At 45.4% G+C, this 19,500-nt stretch overlaps 1 protein-coding gene across 2 annotated transcripts in view; it reads right to left on the bottom strand.

Annotated features, from left to right (window-relative positions):
• dse (dermatan sulfate epimerase) overlaps positions 1-19,500 on the bottom strand; it is a 104,904-nt gene that overhangs the window by 58,875 nt on the left and 26,529 nt on the right. Inside the window, exons 1-2 of one of the 2 annotated variants that reach the window (XM_085997364.1) lie at positions 1,409-4,599; positions 289-756 (exon numbers count right to left, since the gene is read on the bottom strand). In XM_085997364.1, coding sequence (XP_085853490.1) covers positions 289-704 — 416 coding nt within the window. In that variant the 5' untranslated portion in view covers positions 705-756; positions 1,409-4,599. Of the gene's footprint in view, positions 1-288; positions 757-1,408; positions 4,600-19,500 lie in introns of those variants that run through there. The other variant, XM_085997363.1, reaches the window with a different exon arrangement.

Raw genomic sequence — 19,500 nt, 5'->3', positions numbered from 1 at the left:
TCCGTGCTGTAACTTTCTATGATTCTATGAATTCTGATTTATCGAAGAAAACTTTAAATATGTGAATAAAAAATATACTGATGTCTACTCAAAACTATTACCCCATTTTGATAATGCTGATTTTTTTTCTACTATGTAGGAATAAAATTCTGAGAGTGCACTGTTACAGCAGGTCAAACGCTACTAAAGCCGAGCTTCACATTTGCGCTTGTGCATTTATAGATAACAATTAAGCAGCTCCCTAAAAGGTAAAAACACATGCTTTAGAAAAACAAGACAAAAATCTACCAACTAGGCTGAGATGCCATCCTCGCCATGTAGTCCATGGCAAACGCCACAGCATCTGTTCTTTCAGGAAACAGTACACAGAACATAGCCAGTACTCCCAGGTTGTTGCCATAGATTTCATTCCAGCGGGCACTAAAATGTTTAGGATCCCAGGGAGGCAGGTATTCCCTTGGACTTGATAGCATGATCTGTACTGCGTCCCGAATCCTGTTTGCAATGTGCTGGTGGGTACTTTTCGCCTTGAGCCGCAGATCCTCGACATCTCCTTTACCGAAGTACAGCATGGGGTGACCATCATAATTCCCATTCATATAGTGGATGCTACCACCAGATTTTTCATTTACAGTGTGTGCCAATAGGGAGCAGAACAAATTTAGGAAAAATACGGCTGGTACTCCATGTGTGTATGTCTTCATTGTGGCATCAGCTCCCTAAAACCGACTTCCGACCAAATCATCTTCAATAACTCTGGAAAAGAAAAGCACTCGTCACAAAACAGAATTACTGCTACAAGTCCGCGCGTACGGATGTCAGGGGAGGGCAGGATCGGGCACAGTTGTGATGCCACCCATGTTAAAATAGCCTGCCAACATTCACTGTCATGGCTCAGATGTGAGCAAAATACTGGAGAGTAGCTGGCACCTATGGCAGGTTATCCAGCATGGGTCAGTGGTCTCAGGAGAGTAGCTGGCACCTGTGGCAGGTTATCCAGTATGGGTCAGTGGTCTCAGGAGAGTAGCTGGCACCTATGGCAGGTTATCCAGCATGGGTCAGTGGTCTCAGGAGAGTAGCTGGCACCTATGGCAGGTTATCCAGCATGGGTCAGTGGTCTCAGGAGAGTAGGAGAAAATTGGGGAGGAGGAGATGGGGAGAGAAATAGAACAGAACCCTGCAAATGCACAGAAATTCCACACCGTTAAAAACACTGCTTTTAATGTTTGTGTTAAGAGTTGATACAAAAAACAATTGATTGCTGTTTTACACTGAAATGTACTGCTGATTAAAGCCACAGTAACCATATATTTACAAGCCGCCTCGAGTCAAGTTAAACCGTCCCAACTACGCAGTAGTACCAGAGATGTGAGCATCAGCGAGAGCCCCGTGCAGAATGGATACTTACAGCTAAGCACAGCTCATGGATTCGGAGGTCCAGCCTGTTTCACATTATAATCTGGCAAAGTCCATCTGTCTCCGCCAGTACTGCTTGACATTATTCTTTAGTTTGGTCTGGCACAATAATTCATTTTTTTAAATCTCACACAAAGGAGGATTTGGAAGCTCTCTAAAACGAAAGCGTTGCATCAGAGATCATGACCAAACTGAAATACTTCAATCACATTTCTTGATCCAGTGCCATCAGCTGAACTAAAATTACTGTTTATGGTTGGGTATGTATACTTAGCAGTGTTAATTCAAAAGGCCATTAATGCAGATACACAGATAACAATCATCAACTTTATTACATATGAGGTTTACTATTTAATGCTCAAAGGCAAATGTTAAGTTCTTACTTCTAATTTTTAATAAAAGAATGCACAATGTGAAAAAACAGATCCTCTATTTTTTTTTAAAGAATGCTGTTGAGGTGGAATGCATTAAGATGTATAAAATATTTACCTCCTTCTGCCTTCCACAGGCTAACACTCCCAGCTGTGAGGAGCAATTTTATATTGAATGTTAACAGCAATATCTCCACCAGATCTGGTCAGAGTATATCCGTACAGAGCAACGGAACCAAACAGTTTCATTTCTACATGATGCTTTAGAGCTATGACTCTCTAAATCTGTGCCAGTGGGGAGCAGAGCAAAACTCAGCTCATACTGGTTCATGGAGCAAATCAAAGCTGTCAAATGACATACTTACAATAAACTGCACTGTTCTCCCATGGATGCATTGATGAGTTCTGGTGGTGACATCCATGAACTACAGAGTAGCTTCAGTTTGAGATGATTCATTTCAACAGGCATTGGTTAATAGTGCATGGCTGCCAGTGAATTAAAAGATACTGAATAGACGGTGATTCAATCAAGGTACTCATGTAATGTTACAAACTGTGACAAGTGCTGTGCACAGGTGTGCTGTAATACTTTTAGGTCTTTATGCTGAATACTTTCTTGGATTCCGTGTTGCAGGCCACTCTGTAAGCGGACTTCACGTACCTTGTGAACCAGAATACGCCTTTATCTGCATGATGTCTAGGTAAATGTAGCGAGACCTGGGGTACAATGACAAGGGTTCTCAAATAAATAGAGAAATCTTATCACTGTAGTCCAACTTACTGGAATATATCATCTGTTGCCAAGTGATCTCATCTTCAGACGACAGAAGAATATAAATTCCATCAAACTCCTTATCTTCAGAACATGGGTGAATATGCACTCTACCACACCATGGATCAGGCTACAAACCTACGGACACATTTATTGAATATTAAGCAGCTAATTGAACAGTACTCATTACAAACCATGCATTTACAGTACTGTAAAATAGCTGTACTATTTTCCTCCCATGTCAAAACAGCAAAGGTGCTTCTCCTCCTCTAACCCTCAAAAGAAAGATGACCCATGAAATACAGTCACGATATTTTACATGGTCTGATTAGCTTCATATTCTGATGGCCTTAGCCTGACTGACTTCTTTTTGCAATACAGCTAAAATATTACTCCAAATTTCTTTGAAAGAATCCCAGAGCAAATGGAATTAAAAGAGGGCAGATTTTCCTGCTACTCCCACACCCCCAAACCTAGTTCTATAATAGCAACAGTGCACACAAAGTGCGATGTTCCTATTGAACTCCAAGAACACCACACTTTGCTTTCTCAGGCCATTTATATGGCCAGGGTGCATCCCTAGTATAGACCCATTTCCTAGCAAGACCTAGCACCAGTGGAAGGGCAATACAATGAGGCAAAGACGCAGGCTTCTCAGGTCTGCAGATGTCTGTCAGGCTCAAGCATTGGAACCTTCTGGCTGCTGCTGGAGACTGGCAGGCGGAAGGTCCTGATTGAATTTCAAATTCCTGGAAGATTAAAAAAGTTATGAGGAGGGCGACCTTTAAATCTTTGGCCTGCCCCATGACCCATGCGGGATGTCCTGGTTGGCAACTGTGCAGAGGCAGGCCACAGTGGCTTCTTTTCTGGGTGCCCTGGAAAAGAGTGCCCAGCAAGTGGTTGAACAAGGAAATGAGCCAGGAGGTCAGGAACAGCCCTCCCCTGCGTCTTTATCACAGTTCCATTGGTACAGGCCAAGCTCTACCCACCCACCTCCTCCCGGAAAGCTCCAGAAATTCTAGGGCAGAGTACAAGGAGTGGATGCTGGTAGTCCAGGTCTCCACTCTTTTTTCCTGACCTTTGTGCCTGGGGAACTAAAATGAGCCATGGGGGCCAAAGGTCAGGACAATTAGCCCTCAGATATTTCTCTTGACTACATTCACACAGAATTCAAAGTAGCATTTAACCACACAGATACAGTGCTATAAAAAGATGTAGTGTAAACTACCCCAAAAGATGATTAGAGCTGAATGGAATGGCTTGATTTCTTCCTGACAACCTATTAATTTGTCCATTTGATTCATCTGCAATTGCAGGAAATCAATGCTTGTGCAGACCACTATAATAAAGATTCGGGAAACACTCAGCAGGACAGGCAGCATCTGTTAGGGTTAATGTTTCAGGTCAATGACATTACATCGCAACGGTTCTGACGAAAGGTCATCGAACGGAAACGTTAACCCTACCTTCCTCTCTCCACAGATGCTGCCTGACGGGCTGAATGTTTCCAGTATTTTCTGTTTTTATTTTAGATTTTCAGCATCTGCAGTATTTTGCCATTTATAACAACATTTCTGGTCAGGAGGACACTAATGATGCTGCACTCAGTAGACATTATCATATTAAACCAGCCTTTTGTTCCACAGGAACATTCAGATGCACATTAACGATAATAGCATGCAAGACTGGGATGCATATTCTCTGCAGCCTACAATAACCAGATTTAACCCCGTGTGTGCTGTGATCAGGAAGAAGCAAATCCAATAATGAATCCATCATTCACTTTTGTCAGAATCTGGGGGTGAGATTCTGTACTGTGCCAGCTTGTATTATAAATTAACAAGTCAGAATTCCTTACCCTCAATTCATCGTGTGGAACATAAACATCGGCATAGACCTGTTGGGCTGAATGGCCTGTTTCGATGCTGTAAAATTTGCATAAAAAGACTTGCATTTATATGGCTTGTTGATATATCCCTCAGAAATGTTTCAAACTGCTTCACGAATAATGAATTACTTTGAACTGTTTCATTACATTATTTGATGACAGTTATATAGGCAAATGCAGCAGCCATTTTGTACTTTGCAAGATCCCACAAATGGCAATGAGATGACTGATTAGTTAATTTGGTCTCTTGGTGGTGTAAATTGAGGGAGGAATGATGGGCAGAACACCAGAAGAACTTCCTAATCTTCTTCAAATTATGCCAGGGATCTTTACTTTGAACCACTGGTACATGCAGATAGAAGCTCAAATTAATGGGCCAGAATTTACTGTCAAAATAGTGGTGAGGTTAACAGCGCTCATGATTATTTACCTGTAAACTGCACAGCAACTTCAGGCGAGGGCAGATGCGTGGTTAAACGCAAAACTCTGGAAGCTGGTGTACGGGATGCATCACTCCGCCATTAACTTCACGAAGGCAGCATCTTGCTGTCTGGCTCGCCATTGAAATGCATTGAGCGTCGTGAAGTTCCTGTATTTGCACGGTAGATGCGGACTAAACTCGACACAGAAAGTTAGGGCTTGTGCATTTCAGTCTAAGTACCCTTTTTAATGTCGTGATAAATGTTAATCACTGCCAAACAACCACTTGGGACTGAAAATTATCCTCTACAAGTGAGGAGTCTCATTGTTTCAGCATTTAATTGTTGTTGGAGATTTTCTTTTAATCAATAATATATTTTTTAAAATTTCTTTCCATCTCTTTTTTCTCTCTCTTAATCCAATCTTTCTTGCCCTCCCTTTATTTAGCTTTCTATACCTGATTTGACATTGAAGTCACTGTTCTAACTGACATTTCCTGGATCGGACTCTGTGCTGTTCATTGGCAATTCTTCAATCAGATTGGTAAGGAGACACACAGTTGCTTGCCCTGTTCACACAGGCCCCAGATGCCCTGTAGAGGGTGCTGCACCATTTCCAACTCTAATTTGCAGCAACTTACAGCGCAAAAGATCATGGAAATTAATGGGCAAGGGAAAGTCTAACGAATGGCGGGTGGCATTCATTCGCCAGCTACAATAAATTCTGGCCCTACTTCTCATCTGAAGGACAGCAGCTACAGCACTCCCTCAGTACTGTGCTGGAGCGTCAGCCTGAAAAGTTTACCAAATTAATGACTTTCTTAAAATTGGGGACAAAGGAATTTCACATACAAATGTTAAGACAGGGGTACGGTAATATACTTTATGTTACTGGACTAGTAATCCAGAGGCCTGGACTAATGATCTGGAGACGCGAGTTCAAATAGCCAAATCCCACCACAGCAGCTGGGGAATTTAAATTCAGTTAATTAAATAAATCTGGAATTAAAGCGGTAGTATCCTACCATGAAACTACCGGATTGTCGTAAAAACCTGTCTGGTTCACTAGTGTCCTTCAGGAAAGGAAATCTGCCATCTTTACCTGGTCTGGCCTATACATGACCAAACAGGAAGACAGATTATTATCTGAACGGCAATAGATTGGGAAAAGGGGAAGTGCAACGACAATAGATTGGGAAAAGGGGAAGTGCAACGAGACCTGCGTGTCCTTGTGCACCAGTCGCTGAAGGGCCATTTAGGACAGAGATGAGGAGGAATTTCTTCACCCAGAGCGTGGTGAACCTGTGGAATTCTCTACCACAGAAGGCAGTTGAGGCCAAGTCATTAAATATAGTCAAGAAGGAGTTAGATATATTTCTTAAGGCTAAAGGGATCAAGGGATATGGGGAGAAGGCAGGGACAGGGTACTGAATTTGGATGATCAGCCATGGTCTCATTGAATGGCGGAGCAGGCTTGAGGGGCCGAATGGCCTACTCCTGCTCCTATCTTCTATGTTTCTATGAAGGTAAGCATGCAGGTGCAGCAGGCGGTTAAGAAGGCAAATGGTATGTTGGCCTTCATAGCGAGAGGATTTGCGTACAGGAGCAAGGATGTCTTGCTGTAGTTGTACAGGGCCTTGGTGAGACCACACCTTGAGTATTGTGTGCAGTTTTGGTCGCCTTATCTGAGGAAGGATGTTCTTGCCATGGAGAGAGTGCAGCAACGATTCACCAGGCTGATACCTGGGATGGCAGGAATGACGTATGAGGAGAGATTGGGTCGATTAGGCTTATATTCACTAGATTTTAGAAGAATGAGAGGGGATCTCATTGAAACTTAGAAAATTCTAACAGGACTAGACAGACTAGATGCAGGAAGGATGTTCCCGATGGCAGGGGAGTCCAGAACCAGGGGTCACAGTCTAAGGATAAGGGGTAAGCCATTTAGGACTGAGATGAGGAGGAATTTCTTCACCCAGAACGTGGTGAACCTGTGGAATTCTCTGCCACACAGGGCAGTTGAGGCCAATTCATTAAATATATTCAAAAAGGAGTTGGATATATTTCTTGAGGCTAAAGGGAGCAAGGGATATGGGGCGAATGCAGGGACAGGGTACTGAATTTGGATGATCAGCCATGATCTCATTAAATGGTGGAGCGGGCTCGAGGGGCCGAATGGCCTACTCCTGCTCCTATCTTCTATGTTTCTATGTAAACCCACAGCAATGTGGTTGACTCTTAAATGTCCTCTGGAATGCCCGAGCAAGCCACTCTGTTGTACCAAACCGCTGCAGAAAACAATAAGAATAAAACCAGACCACCCGGCATTGACAGGAGAGCGGTCCCACAGACTCGACGGGAGAGCGGTCCCACAGACTAAGCAAGCAACAGCCTGACATAGTCATACTCACAGATTCGTCCCTGGCCCCTCCATCACCACCAGAAGTGGCGGCACAGTGGCATACAGTCGGGAGGGAGTGGCCCTGGGAGTTCTCAACATTGACTCCGGACCCCATGATGTCTCATGGCTTCAGGTCAAGCATGGGCAAAGAAACCTCCTGCTGATCATCACCTACCACCTCCGTGTACTCCTCCATGTTGAACACCACTTGGAAGAAGCACTGAGGGTAGCAAGGGCACAGAATGTACTCTGGGTGAGGGACTTCAATGTCCATCACCAAAAGTGGCTCAGTAGCACCACTACTGAATGAGCTGACTGTAGTCCTGAAGGACGTGGCTGCCAGACTAGGACTGCGGCAGATGGTGAGGGAACCAAGACGAGGGAAAAACCTACTTGACCTTGTCCTCACCAATCTACCTGTCGAAGATGCATCTGTCCATGACAGTATTGGTAGCAGTGGCCACGGCACAGTTCTTGTGGAGACGAGGTCCAGTCTTTACACTGAGGACATCCTTCATCGCGTTGTGTGGCACTACCATCGTGCTAAATGGGATAGATTCAGAACAGATCTAGCAGCTCAAAACTAAGCATCCATGAGGCGCTGTAGGCCATCAGCAGCAGCAGAGTTATATTCGACTCCCTCACTCTACCATTACCATCAAGCCAGGGGACCAACCCTGGTTCAATAATGACTGTAGAAGAGCATGCCAGGAGCAGCACCAGGTACACCTAAAAAGGAGGTGCCAACCTGGGGAAGCTGCAACACAGGACTACATGCATGCTAAAGAGTGGAAGCAGCATGCTATAGACAGAGCTAAGCGATTCCACAACCAACGGATCAGATCAAAGCTCTGCAGTTCTGCCACATCCAGTCGCGAATTGTGGTGGACAATTAAACAACTAACGGGAGGAGGAGGCGCCATGAACACCCCCATGCTCAATGATGGCGGAGCCCAACACATAAGCATAAGGTTGAAGCATTTGCAACCGTCTTCAGCCAGAAATGCCGAGTGGATGATCCATCTTGACCTACTCCTGAGGTCCCCACCATCACAGAAGCCATTCTTCAGCCAAATCGATTCACTCCACGTGATATTAAGAATTGGCTGAGCGCACTGTATACAGCAAAGCCTATGGGCCCCCACAACATCCTGGCTGTCGTGCTGAAGACTTGTGCTCCAGAACTAGACCCCCTCTAGCCAAGCTGTTCCAGTACAGCTACAACACTGACATCTACCCGACAATGTGGAAAACTGCCCAGGTATGTACTGTCTACAAAAAGCAGGACAAATCCAATCTGGCCAATTACTGCCGCATCAGTCTACTTTCAATCATCAGCAAAGTAATGACAGTGCTATCAAGCATCACTTACTCACCAATGCTCAGTTTGGGTTCCGTCAGGACCACTCAGCTCCAGATCTCATTACTGCCTTGGTCCAAACATGGACAAATTCCAGAGGTGAGGTGAGAGTGACTACCACAGCCATTGACATCAAGGCAGCAATGGGAATCAGGGGGGAAACTCTCCACTGGCTGGAGTCATGCCTAGCACAAAGGAATGTGCTTGTGGTTGTTGGAGGCCAATCATCTCAGCCCCAGGACATCGCTGCAGGAGTTCCTCAGGGCAGTGTCCTAAGCCCAACCATCTTCAGCTGCTTCATCATTAGGTCAGAAGTGGGGATGTTCACTGATGATTTCATAGTGTTCAGTTCCATTCGCAACTCCTCAGATAATGACCTGGACAGCATTCAGGCTTGGGCTGATAAGTGGCAAGTAACATTTGCGCCACACAAGTGCCAGGCAATAACTATTTCCTAACCACTGCCCCATGACATTCAATGGCATTACTGTCGCCGAATCACCCACCATCAACATCCTGGGGGTCACCATTGACCAGAAACTTAACTGGACCAGCCACATAAGTACTGTGGCTACAACAGCAGGTCAGAGGCTGGGTATTCGGCAGTGAGTGTCGCGCCTCCTGACTCCCCAAAACCTTTCAACCATCTACAAGGCAAGAGTCAGGAGTGTGATGGAATACTCTCCACTTGCCTGGATGAATGCAGCTCCAACAACACTCAAGAAGCTCGACACCATCCAGGACAAAGCAGCCCGCTTGACTAGCACCCCATCCACCACCTTAAACATTCACTCCCTCCACCACTGGCGTACCGTGGCTGCAGTGTGCACCATCTACAAGATGCACTGCAGCAACTCGTAAGGCTTCTTCAGCAGCACCTCCCAAACCCATGATCTCTACCACCTAGAAGGACAAGGGCAGCAGGCGCTTGGGAACTCCATCACCTGCAAGTTCCCCTCCAAGTCACACACCATCCTGACTTGGAAATAAATCGCCATTCCTTCATTGTCGCTGGGTCAAAATCCTGGCACACTCTCCCTAACAGCACTGTGGGAGTACCTTCACCACACGGACTGCAGCGGTTCAAGAAGGCGGCTCACCACCACCTTCTCAAGGGCAACTAGGGATGGGCAATAAATGCTGGCCTTGCCAGCAATGCCCACATTCCAGGAACGAATAAATAATTTTTTTAAATTCCTCACTAATATCACACAGCACAATTTCATTCACTTGAATAAAAAAGGATCTTTACTGCCAAAATCATTTGTTATATTGCTATATTATAATCATTTCTACTGATACGTAATTCAAATATATGACCTGGATTACTGAGATAGTATCTCGTGTCCCACCACAATCAATGATTACACAATCTGGTCCTGTTTATTTGCCCTTAATTTAAGTTTCCATCATTCAGATGCCAAATGGCAGTCATTATGGACATCCGTTTTTCAAAAGAAATGGAAATGTTCCAATGAACTTTTCCTACTGCGGTTTGCTGTCACATTTGACGAATAATTTTGCCATCTGTTTATTTACAGGTTGCTCTGTGCTCATTTTTGTATGTAATTTACGTCAAAAGTAACCAGACCATTTTCCAAAACACTATTGTCTTGCTATTTTGCACTATAAATGTAAAATATTGGGTAATTTTATGAATCTGCACTGTCAGCATGTCAGCCAGTAATGCATGCCAGGAATTCAGGTGGGGAGTTCAGTGAACCCTGCAGAATTTTCCATCCATTAATTTTAAAGGATGGAGAATCCTGCAGCGCCCACCAACCTCTGTGCCTGAATTCCCAATATACACTTCTGGCACCAAAGATCTGCACTGGGAATGCAAATTTACAAAATCTACCCTCATATGGGAAATTGTCCACAACAACAGATGGAGCATTTCCAATCATTTGAAAAATGACCTGTCGTAATTTTTTCACATATTTATTGTTAACAAAAGCTTGGTCAAAGAAATTGGTTTTAAAAAGGGTCTTTAAGGAGAGGAAAATGGCGAGCTTTAGGAAGGAATTCCAGAGCACAGGACCGTGGCAGCTGAAGACATGACAGCCAATGGTGGGAGAGAGGAAAGGGGAGATCTGCAAGAGGCCTGAGGAATGCAGACTTCTGGGAAGAGTTTTAGGGTGAAGGAGCGTAACCATGGACAGATAGCTAAGGATGAAGTTGAAAAGACCTAGGAGTATTAGTGGACTTAAGAACATAAGAACATAAGAAATAGGAGCAGGAGTAGGCCAATCGGCCCCTCGAGCCTGCTCCGCCACTCAACAAGACCATGGCTGATCTGATCCTAACCGCCAATCCACTATCACAGAACCATCTCCTGAATCTAACAGAATTAGACACACGAAATAGGAGCAGGATCAGGCTACACGGCCCCTGGGCCCGCTCCGCTACCCACAGGGCCATGACCGATCCGAACCTAGACTCATGTCCAAATTCCTGCCCGCTCCCCGTAACCCTCAATTCCCTTTACTTCTAGGAAACTGTCTATTTCTGTTTTAAATTTATGTAATGATGTAGCTTCTACAGCTTTTTGGGGCAGCATATTCCATGGACCCACCACCCTCTGAGTGAAGTAGTTCCTCCTCATCTCAGTTTTGAAAGAGCAGCCCCTTATTCTAAGACTATGCCTCCTAGTTTTAGTTTCACCCATCATCGGGAACATCCTCCCCGCATCCACCCGATCCAACCCCTTCACAATCTTATATGTTTCAATAAGATCGCCTCTCATTCTTCTGAACTCCAATGAGTAGAGTCCCAATCTACTCAACCTCTCCTCATATGTCCATCCCCTCATCCCCGGGATTAACCGAGTGAACCTTCTTTGTACTGACTCGAGAGCAAGTATGTCCTTTCTTAAGTATGGACACCAAAACTGTACGCAGTATTCCAGGTACGGTCTCACCAATCCCTTGTACAACTGAAGCAATACCTCCATATTTTTATATTCTATCCCCCTAGCAATGAAAGCCAACATTCCATTGGCCTTCTTAATCACTTGCTGCACCTGCATACTAACCTTTTGAGTTTCGTGCACCAGGACCCCCAGATCCCTTTGTACTTCAGTACTTTCCAGTTCCTTGCCATTAAGATAATAACTTGCTCTACGATTTTTCCTGCCAAAGTGCATAACCTCACTTTCCAGTATTGTATTCCATCTGCCAAATCTCTGCCCACGTACTTAGCCTGTCTATGTCCCCTTGCAGGTTTTTTATGTCCTCCTCACTCACTACTTTCCCTCCCATCTTAGTATCATCTGCAAACTTTGATATGTTACACTCGGTCCCCTCCTCCAAATCGTTAATATAGATTGTAAAGAGTTGGGGACCCAGCACTGACCCCTGCGGAACACCACTAGTTACTGATTGCCAGTCTGAGAATGAACCATTTATCCCAACTCTCTGCCTTCTGTTAGATAGCCAATCCTCTATCCATGCCAGAATATTACCCCCAATCCCGTGATTTTTTATCTTAAGCAATAATCTTTTGTGTGGCACCTTGTCAAATGCCTTTTGGAAGTCTAAATACACTACGTCCACTGGTTCCCCTTTATCCACCCTATATGTTACTTCCTCAAAGAACTCCAGCAAATTTGTCAAACATGACTTCCCCTTCATAAAACCATGCTGACTTTGTCCTATTAAATTATTATCCAAATGTCCTGTTACTGACTCCTTAATAATGGACTCCAAAATTTTACCTACCACAGATGTTAGGCTAACAGCTCTATAGTTTCCAGCCTTCTGTTTACTGCCCTTTTTAAATAAGGGTATTACATTAGCAGTTTTCCAGTCTGCCGGGACCTTTGCCAAGTCCAGGGAGTTTTGGAAAATTATTACCAATGCATCCACAATCCCTACCGCCACTTCCCTCAAGACCCTAGGATGTAAGCCATCAGGTCCAGGTGATTTATCCGCCTTGAGTCCCATTATTTTACCGAGTACCACTTCCTTAGTGATTTTGATCGTGTTTAGCTCCTCCCCCCCTTTAGCCCCCTGTTTGTCCAGTGTTGGGATATTCTTAGTGTCTTCTACTGTAAAGACTGATATAAAATATTCATTCAGTGTTTTTGCCATCTCCATATTTCCCACCATTAATTTCCCGGTCTCATCCTCTAAGGGACCAACATTTACTTTAGCCACCCTTTTCCTTTTTATATAACTATAAAAACTCTTACTATCTGTTTTTATATTTTTTGCTAATTTACTTTCATAATCTATCTTCCCTTTCTTAATCAATCTTTTTGTTATTTTTTGCTGTCTTTTAAAGTTTTCCCAATCCTCTATCCTCCCACTAGATTTGGCTACCTTATATGCCCTTGTTTTTAGTCGAATACTATCCTTAATTTCTTTACGTAGCCACGGATGGCTCTTTTCTTTTACACCCTTTTCTTCTCAGTGGAATATATTTTTTTTGGAAGTTGTAAAATAACTCCTTAAATGTACACCACTGATCATGTATCGTCTTACCCTTTAATCTATTTTCCCAATCCACTCTACTCAATTCCGCTCATATACCTTCATAGTCTCCTTTATTCAAGCTTAGCACGCTTGTTTGAGATCCAACCTTCTCACCCTCTAATTGAATATGGAATTCAACCATGTTATGGTCACTCATTCCAAGGGGATCCTTTACTAGGACATTTTTAATTAATCCTGTCTCATTACACAGGACCAGATCTAAGGTTGCTTGCCCCCTGGTCGGTTCAGTTACCTACTGCTCAAGAAACCCATCCCTAATACACTCAATGAACGCATCCTCAAGGCAGCCCTGCCCAATTTGATTTGTCCAATTAATATGATAGTTAAAATCCCCCATAATTATAGATGCTCCCTTATTACAAGCCTCAACTATTTCCTGATTGATACTCCGTCCAACAGAGTTGCCACTGTTCGGAGGCCTACAGACTACGCCCACTAGTGTTTTTTTCCCCTTATTTTTCCTTACCTCCACCCAAACTGTTTCATTATCCTGATCTTTTGACCCAATATCATTTCTCTGTATTACAGTGATTCCTTCCTTTATTAACATAGCCACCCCACCTCCCCTTCCTTCCTGCCTGTCCTTCCTGATCGTTAAATAACCTGGTATGTTTAATTCCCAGGCATTGTCACCCTGCAGCCATGTTTCTGTAATGGCCACAAGATCATACCCATATGTAGTTATTTGTGCCATTAACTCGTCTATTTTGTTACGAATGCTACGTGCATTCAGATAGAGAACTTTCAAAGATGTTTTGTGACACTTAGTTCCTGCTTTTGCCCTTTTTATTACTTTACCTTTTACTCCATACCTTCTGCCCCTTCCTGACACGCTCTGGTTTTTAATTTCCCCACTGCTACCTAAGTCTATGACCTTCTCTGTTGTCATTTTTATTATTTGCTCTCTAGGAACCTCCCCCCCACTAGTTAGTTTAAAGCCCTCTCTACAGCCCTAGTTATATGATCCGCCAGGACTCTAGTCCCAGCACTGGCCAAGTGAAGCCCGTCCCGACGGAACAGCTCCCTCCTGCCCCAGTACTGGTGCCAGTGTCCCAGGAAGCAAAACCCATTTCTCCCACACCAGTCTTTGAGCCACGCATTTAACTCTCTAATTTTATTTGTCCTAGCCAAATTCGCTCGTGGCTCAGGTAATAATCCAGAGATTATTACCCTTGTGGTTCTGCTTTTTAATTTGGCCCCTAGCTGCTCAAACTCCCTCAGCAGAACCTCCTTCCTTGTCCTATCTATGGCGTTGGTACCAACATGGACCACGACAACTAGATCCTCCCCCTCCCACTCCAAGTTTCTCTCCAGTCCAGAGGAGATGTCCTTAACCCTGGCACCGGGCAGGCAACACAGCCTTCGGGACTCTCGCTCTTGGCTGCAAAGAACTCTATCTATCCCCCTAACGATACTATCCCCTACCACTACAACATTTCTTTTAACTCCCCCCACTTGAATGGCCCCCTGCTCCACGGTGCTGTGGCCAGGTTGCTCATCCTCCCCACAGTCCCTGTTCCCATCCTCACAGGGAGTAAGAGCCTCGAACCTGTTGGACAAGTGCAAGGGCTGCGGCTCCTCCAACACTACCTCCTGGATCCCCGTACCTGCCTCACTTCTAGTCACACCATCCTGACCCTGGACACGGACTACATCTGAATTAATTAATCTAATTGGTGTGAATACCTCGTGATACACAGAGTCCAGGTAACTCTCCCCCTCCCTGATGTGTCTCAGTGTTTGAAGCTCGGACTCCAGCTCTTCAACACGGAGCCGGAATTCCTCGAGCAGCCAACACTTACTGCAAATGTGATCACCGTGAGCATCAATGGTGTCTGCCAGCTCCCACATATTGCAGCAGCAACACATCACCTGATCTCCCATTCTATGTAATTAATTAAATTTATTAATATTATTCTTAAATACCCTCTGCCCCGATTCTAGATGGTGAATAGCACACCTTAGAAACTATAAACCAAAGAGATTTAAGCTTCAAAAGGGAGAAATACTCACCAACCAATCACTTACCCGCTTTCTGGTGACGTCACACTTGGATTACTTTTTACCTCTCTCCTTCCCTCCGAGTTCCCAGACTGGAGACTGGTACGTCTTACCTGGTCTCTGGGACTTTTATAGCCCCGCTGCTGCCGCTGAGTCCCCACCGACGCACTGAGGCCTTACCTGGTCTCTGGGACTTTTATAGCCCCGCTGCTGCCGCTGAGTTCCCACCGACGCACTGAGGCCTTACCTGGTCTCTGGGACTTTTATAGCCCCGCTGCCGCCGCTGAGTTCCCGCCGACGCACTGAGGCCTTACCTGGTCTCTGGGACTTTTATAGCCCTGCTGCTGCCGCTGAGTCCCCACCGACGCACTGAGGCCTTACCTGGTCTCTGGGACTTTTATAGCCCCGCTGCTGCCGCTGAGTTCCCACCGACGCACTGAGGCCTTACCTGGTCTCTGGGACTTTTATAGCCCCGCTGCCGCCGCTGAGTTCCCGCCGACGCACTGAGGCCTTACCTGGTCTCTGGGACTTTTATAGCCCTGCTGCTGCCACTGAGTTCCCACCGACGCACTGAGGCCTTACCTGGTCTCTGGGACTTTTATAGCCCTGCTGCTGCCACTGAGTTCCCACCGACGCACTGAGGCCTTACCTGGTCTCTGGGACTTTTATAGCCCCGCTGCCGCCGCTGAGTTCCCGCCGACGCACTGAGGCCTTACCTGGTCTCTGGGACTTTTATAGCCCCGCTGCTGCCACTGAGTTCCCACCGACGCACTGAGGCCTTACCTGGTCTCTGGGACTTTTATAGCCCCGCCGACGCCGCTGAGTTCCCGCCGACGCACTGAGGCCTTACCTGGTCTCTGGGACTTTTATAGCCCTGCTGCTGCCACTGAGTTCCCACCGACGCACTGAGGCCTTACCTGGTCTCTGGGACTTTTATAGCCCTGCTGCTGCCACTGAGTTCCCACCGACGCACTGAGGCCTTACCTGGTCTCTGGGACTTTTATAGCCCCGCTGCCGCCGCTGAGTTCCCGCCGACGCACTGAGGCCTTACCTGGTCTCTGGGACTTTTATAGCCCCGCTGCCGCCGCTGAGTTCCCGCCGACGCACTGAGGCCTTACCTGGTCTCTGGGACTTTTATAGCCCCGCTGCCGCCGCTGAGTTCCCGCCGACGCACTGAGGCCTTACCTGGTCTCTGGGACTTTTATAGCCCTGCTGCTGCCGCTGAGTTCCCGCCGACGCACTGAGGCCTTACCTGGTCTCTGGGACTTTTATAGCCCCGCTGCTGCCGCTGAGTTCCCGCCGATGCACTGAGGCCTTACCTGGTCTCTGGGACTTTTATAGCCCTGCTGCTGCCACTGAGTTCCCACCGACGCACTGAGGCCTTACCTGGTCTCTGGGACTTTTATAGCCCCGCTGCTGCCGCTGAGTTCCCGCCGATGCACTGAGGCTTTACCTGGTCTCTGGGACTTTTATAGCCTCGCTGCTGCCGCTGAGTTCCCGCCGACGCCGCTGAGTTCCCGCCGACGCACTGAGGCTTTACCTGGTCTCTGGGACTTTTATAGCCCCGCTGCTGCCGCTGAAACACCCGCCGACGCAATGAGGCCTTACCTGGTCTCTGGGACTTTTATAGCCCCACTGCTGCCGCTGAAATTCCCGCTGACGCACTGAGGCCTTACCTGGTCTCTGGGACTTTTATAGCCCCGCTGCTGCTGCTGAAACACCCGCCGACGCTGTGAGGCCTTACCTGGTCTCTGGGACTTTTATAGCCCCGCTGCTGCCGCTGAATTCCCGCCGACGCACTGAGGCCTTACCTGGTCTCTGGGACTTTTATAGCCCCGCTGCTGCCGCTGAAACACCTGCCGACGCTGTGAGGCCTTACCTGGTCTCTGGGACTTTTATAGCCCCGCTGCTGCTGCTGAAATTCCCGTCGACTTATCATATAAAATGTCTAACAAATGCAGAGCAGCAATCAACAAAGCCAGTGGAATACTGAAATATATAGCCAAGCAAAACAATAGAATACAAGTCAGGGGAAGTTATGATTAAACCAAATCCTGGGTACTGCATCCATTTCTGGTCACCAAGGCACAAGCGAGATATCCAAGCACTGGAGACGGTGCCAGAGAAGAGCCACAATGATGATTCCCCAGTCCCAGATCTCAGTTATGAGGAAGGACTGAAGAAACTCAGCTCTTCAGCCCTGAAAGGAGTAATTTGAGAGGAATATAAAACTGTATGGAAAAGGTAAATCCAGAAAATAATTAGAAATGAAATTGCGAGAGTAGGACAAGGGGTCACAGATTTAAACTAGCAAATGCAAATTTAGGATTTATATCAGGAAGTTATTCTTCACATATAGAATGGTAAACACATGAATTGGATCAGATCGAGTAGTGGAGGAGAGACCCGGATTCATTTAAGAACAAATTGGATGCTGCATTGTGGGGTCTTTAAGGGTCAATCTAGATAGACGAACTAAGATGGGCCGAATGGTCGTCCTCGTCTGTAATTATCTTGTGATCTAAAAACAATAATAATAATTACTGGGAGCCAATGTAGGTCAGCAAGGACAGCAAAATCAGGTAATAAAGGAAGAGATAGCAAATAATTTCTCAATAAAGGTAATATAACAAACAAGCTACCAACAAACTGAACTCTGTCAAAGCACTGCAGAGATATGAGACCCTCTAAACCAAGCACACTACAAGCCAGCATACTAACAGACTCCCCAAAAGGAAAAAAGGTGAAGACAAAACATGAGGATGCTACGTCATGTTACCAGGTATGGGGAACAAGTCAAAAACATCAAATGCCAATAGAGTACATGCAATCCAGGCAGAATCACATAAGAAAAAGAGATAAATCATGTCAAGATCCTAAAGCATTTGTAAAGAAAGAATAAATGCTTTTCTAATGTCACATGGGAGAGCAGTGTTCGATTCCCGTGACAGGAGGACAGCCCACTTTCCTAGGTGTCAGCTTGGCTTAGTTGGTAACAGTCTCGCCTCTGGTTCAAAGATTGCATATTCAATCCAAATATCAGGACTATATTGTGTAAACTAGCCTGATGCTCCAGTGCATTACTGAAGTAATGCTGCACGGTTGGAGGTGCTGATCTTTGATAAGATGTTAAATTGAGGTTCTATCTGACTGTTCAGGTGAACATTAAAAACCCTAAGTACTACTCAAAGAATCATACAGCATGGAAGGAGACCATTCAGTCCATCCTGCCTGTGCCAGCTCTTTGAAAGAGCTATCCAATGAGACCAACTCCCCTGCTCTTTCCCCATAGCCCTGCAATTTTATCCTTTTCAAGTATTTATCCAATTCCCTTTTGAAAGTTTCTACTGAATCTGCTTCCCCCACACTTTCAGGCCGTGCATTCCAGATCACAACAACTCGCCGTGTAAAAAGCACAAGTTCTCCTGGTGCCCCAGGCAACATTTCTCCCCAATCAAATATGACTAAAAAAGAGATTTACTGATCATTTATCTCATTGTTGTTGGTGAGATACTGCTGCTGCAAAACAGTTGCATGTTTGCATGCGTAACAGACATTGTACTTCAAATAATAACTATGAAATACTTTCAGATATTTTAATGACACGATAGTTAAAAAAATGTAGGTATTTTGTATCTGAAAATTAGATTAAGTGGCCATTAAAGCAAGGGCAGATTATGCAATCAAACCATTATGGTACCAACTGATAAAAAGATGACATAATAGGTTGAAGACAGGATTACTGTAATGTCCATTAATGAGGCTGAGTTAACCATTGATAAGAACTCAAACAGGTGATGAATGAGACCAATCAAACACTCTTCAGAACAGCAAAACAACTCGAAAAGGATTAGAAACTCAAGAAATAAGCACCATTAAAGAATTGGAATACATGAACCTGAGAATAGAATAGTCGGCTTACATCCGGCAAAGCAGAATTTTTACAGTAAACAGCAGAGACCAGAGACAGACAAGACTGCATAAGTTATAAACAAAGCAAGAAAAAGGCATTTAAATGATAACATTCACTTCAGGAAAGAGCACTGAATTAGGAAGAGGCCCACCCTGGCCTAGTGGAGTTTAGCAAGGCTTTTGATAAGGTTCCACATGGCAGACTGGTCAGAAAAGTAAAAGCCCATAGGATCCAAGAGAAAGTGGCAAGTTGGATCCAAAAATTAGCTCAATGACAGGAAGGAAAGGGTAATGGTCGATGGGTGTTTTTGTGACTGGAAGGCTGTTTCCAGTGGGGTTCCGCAGGGCTCAGTACTGGGTCCCTTGCTTTTTGTGGTATATATCAATGATTTAGACTTCCATGTAGGGGGCATGATTAAGAAGTTTGCAGATGATACAAAAATTGGCCGTGTGGTTGATAGTGA

Source organism: Somniosus microcephalus, chromosome 9, assembly GCF_052327205.1.
Source record: "Somniosus microcephalus isolate GS21.2 chromosome 9, FLI_Smic_1.0, whole genome shotgun sequence".
In the NCBI taxonomy this organism is placed as follows: Eukaryota; Metazoa; Chordata; class Chondrichthyes; order Squaliformes; family Somniosidae; genus Somniosus; species Somniosus microcephalus.
This window is presented reverse-complemented; position numbering and strand designations above follow the sequence as displayed.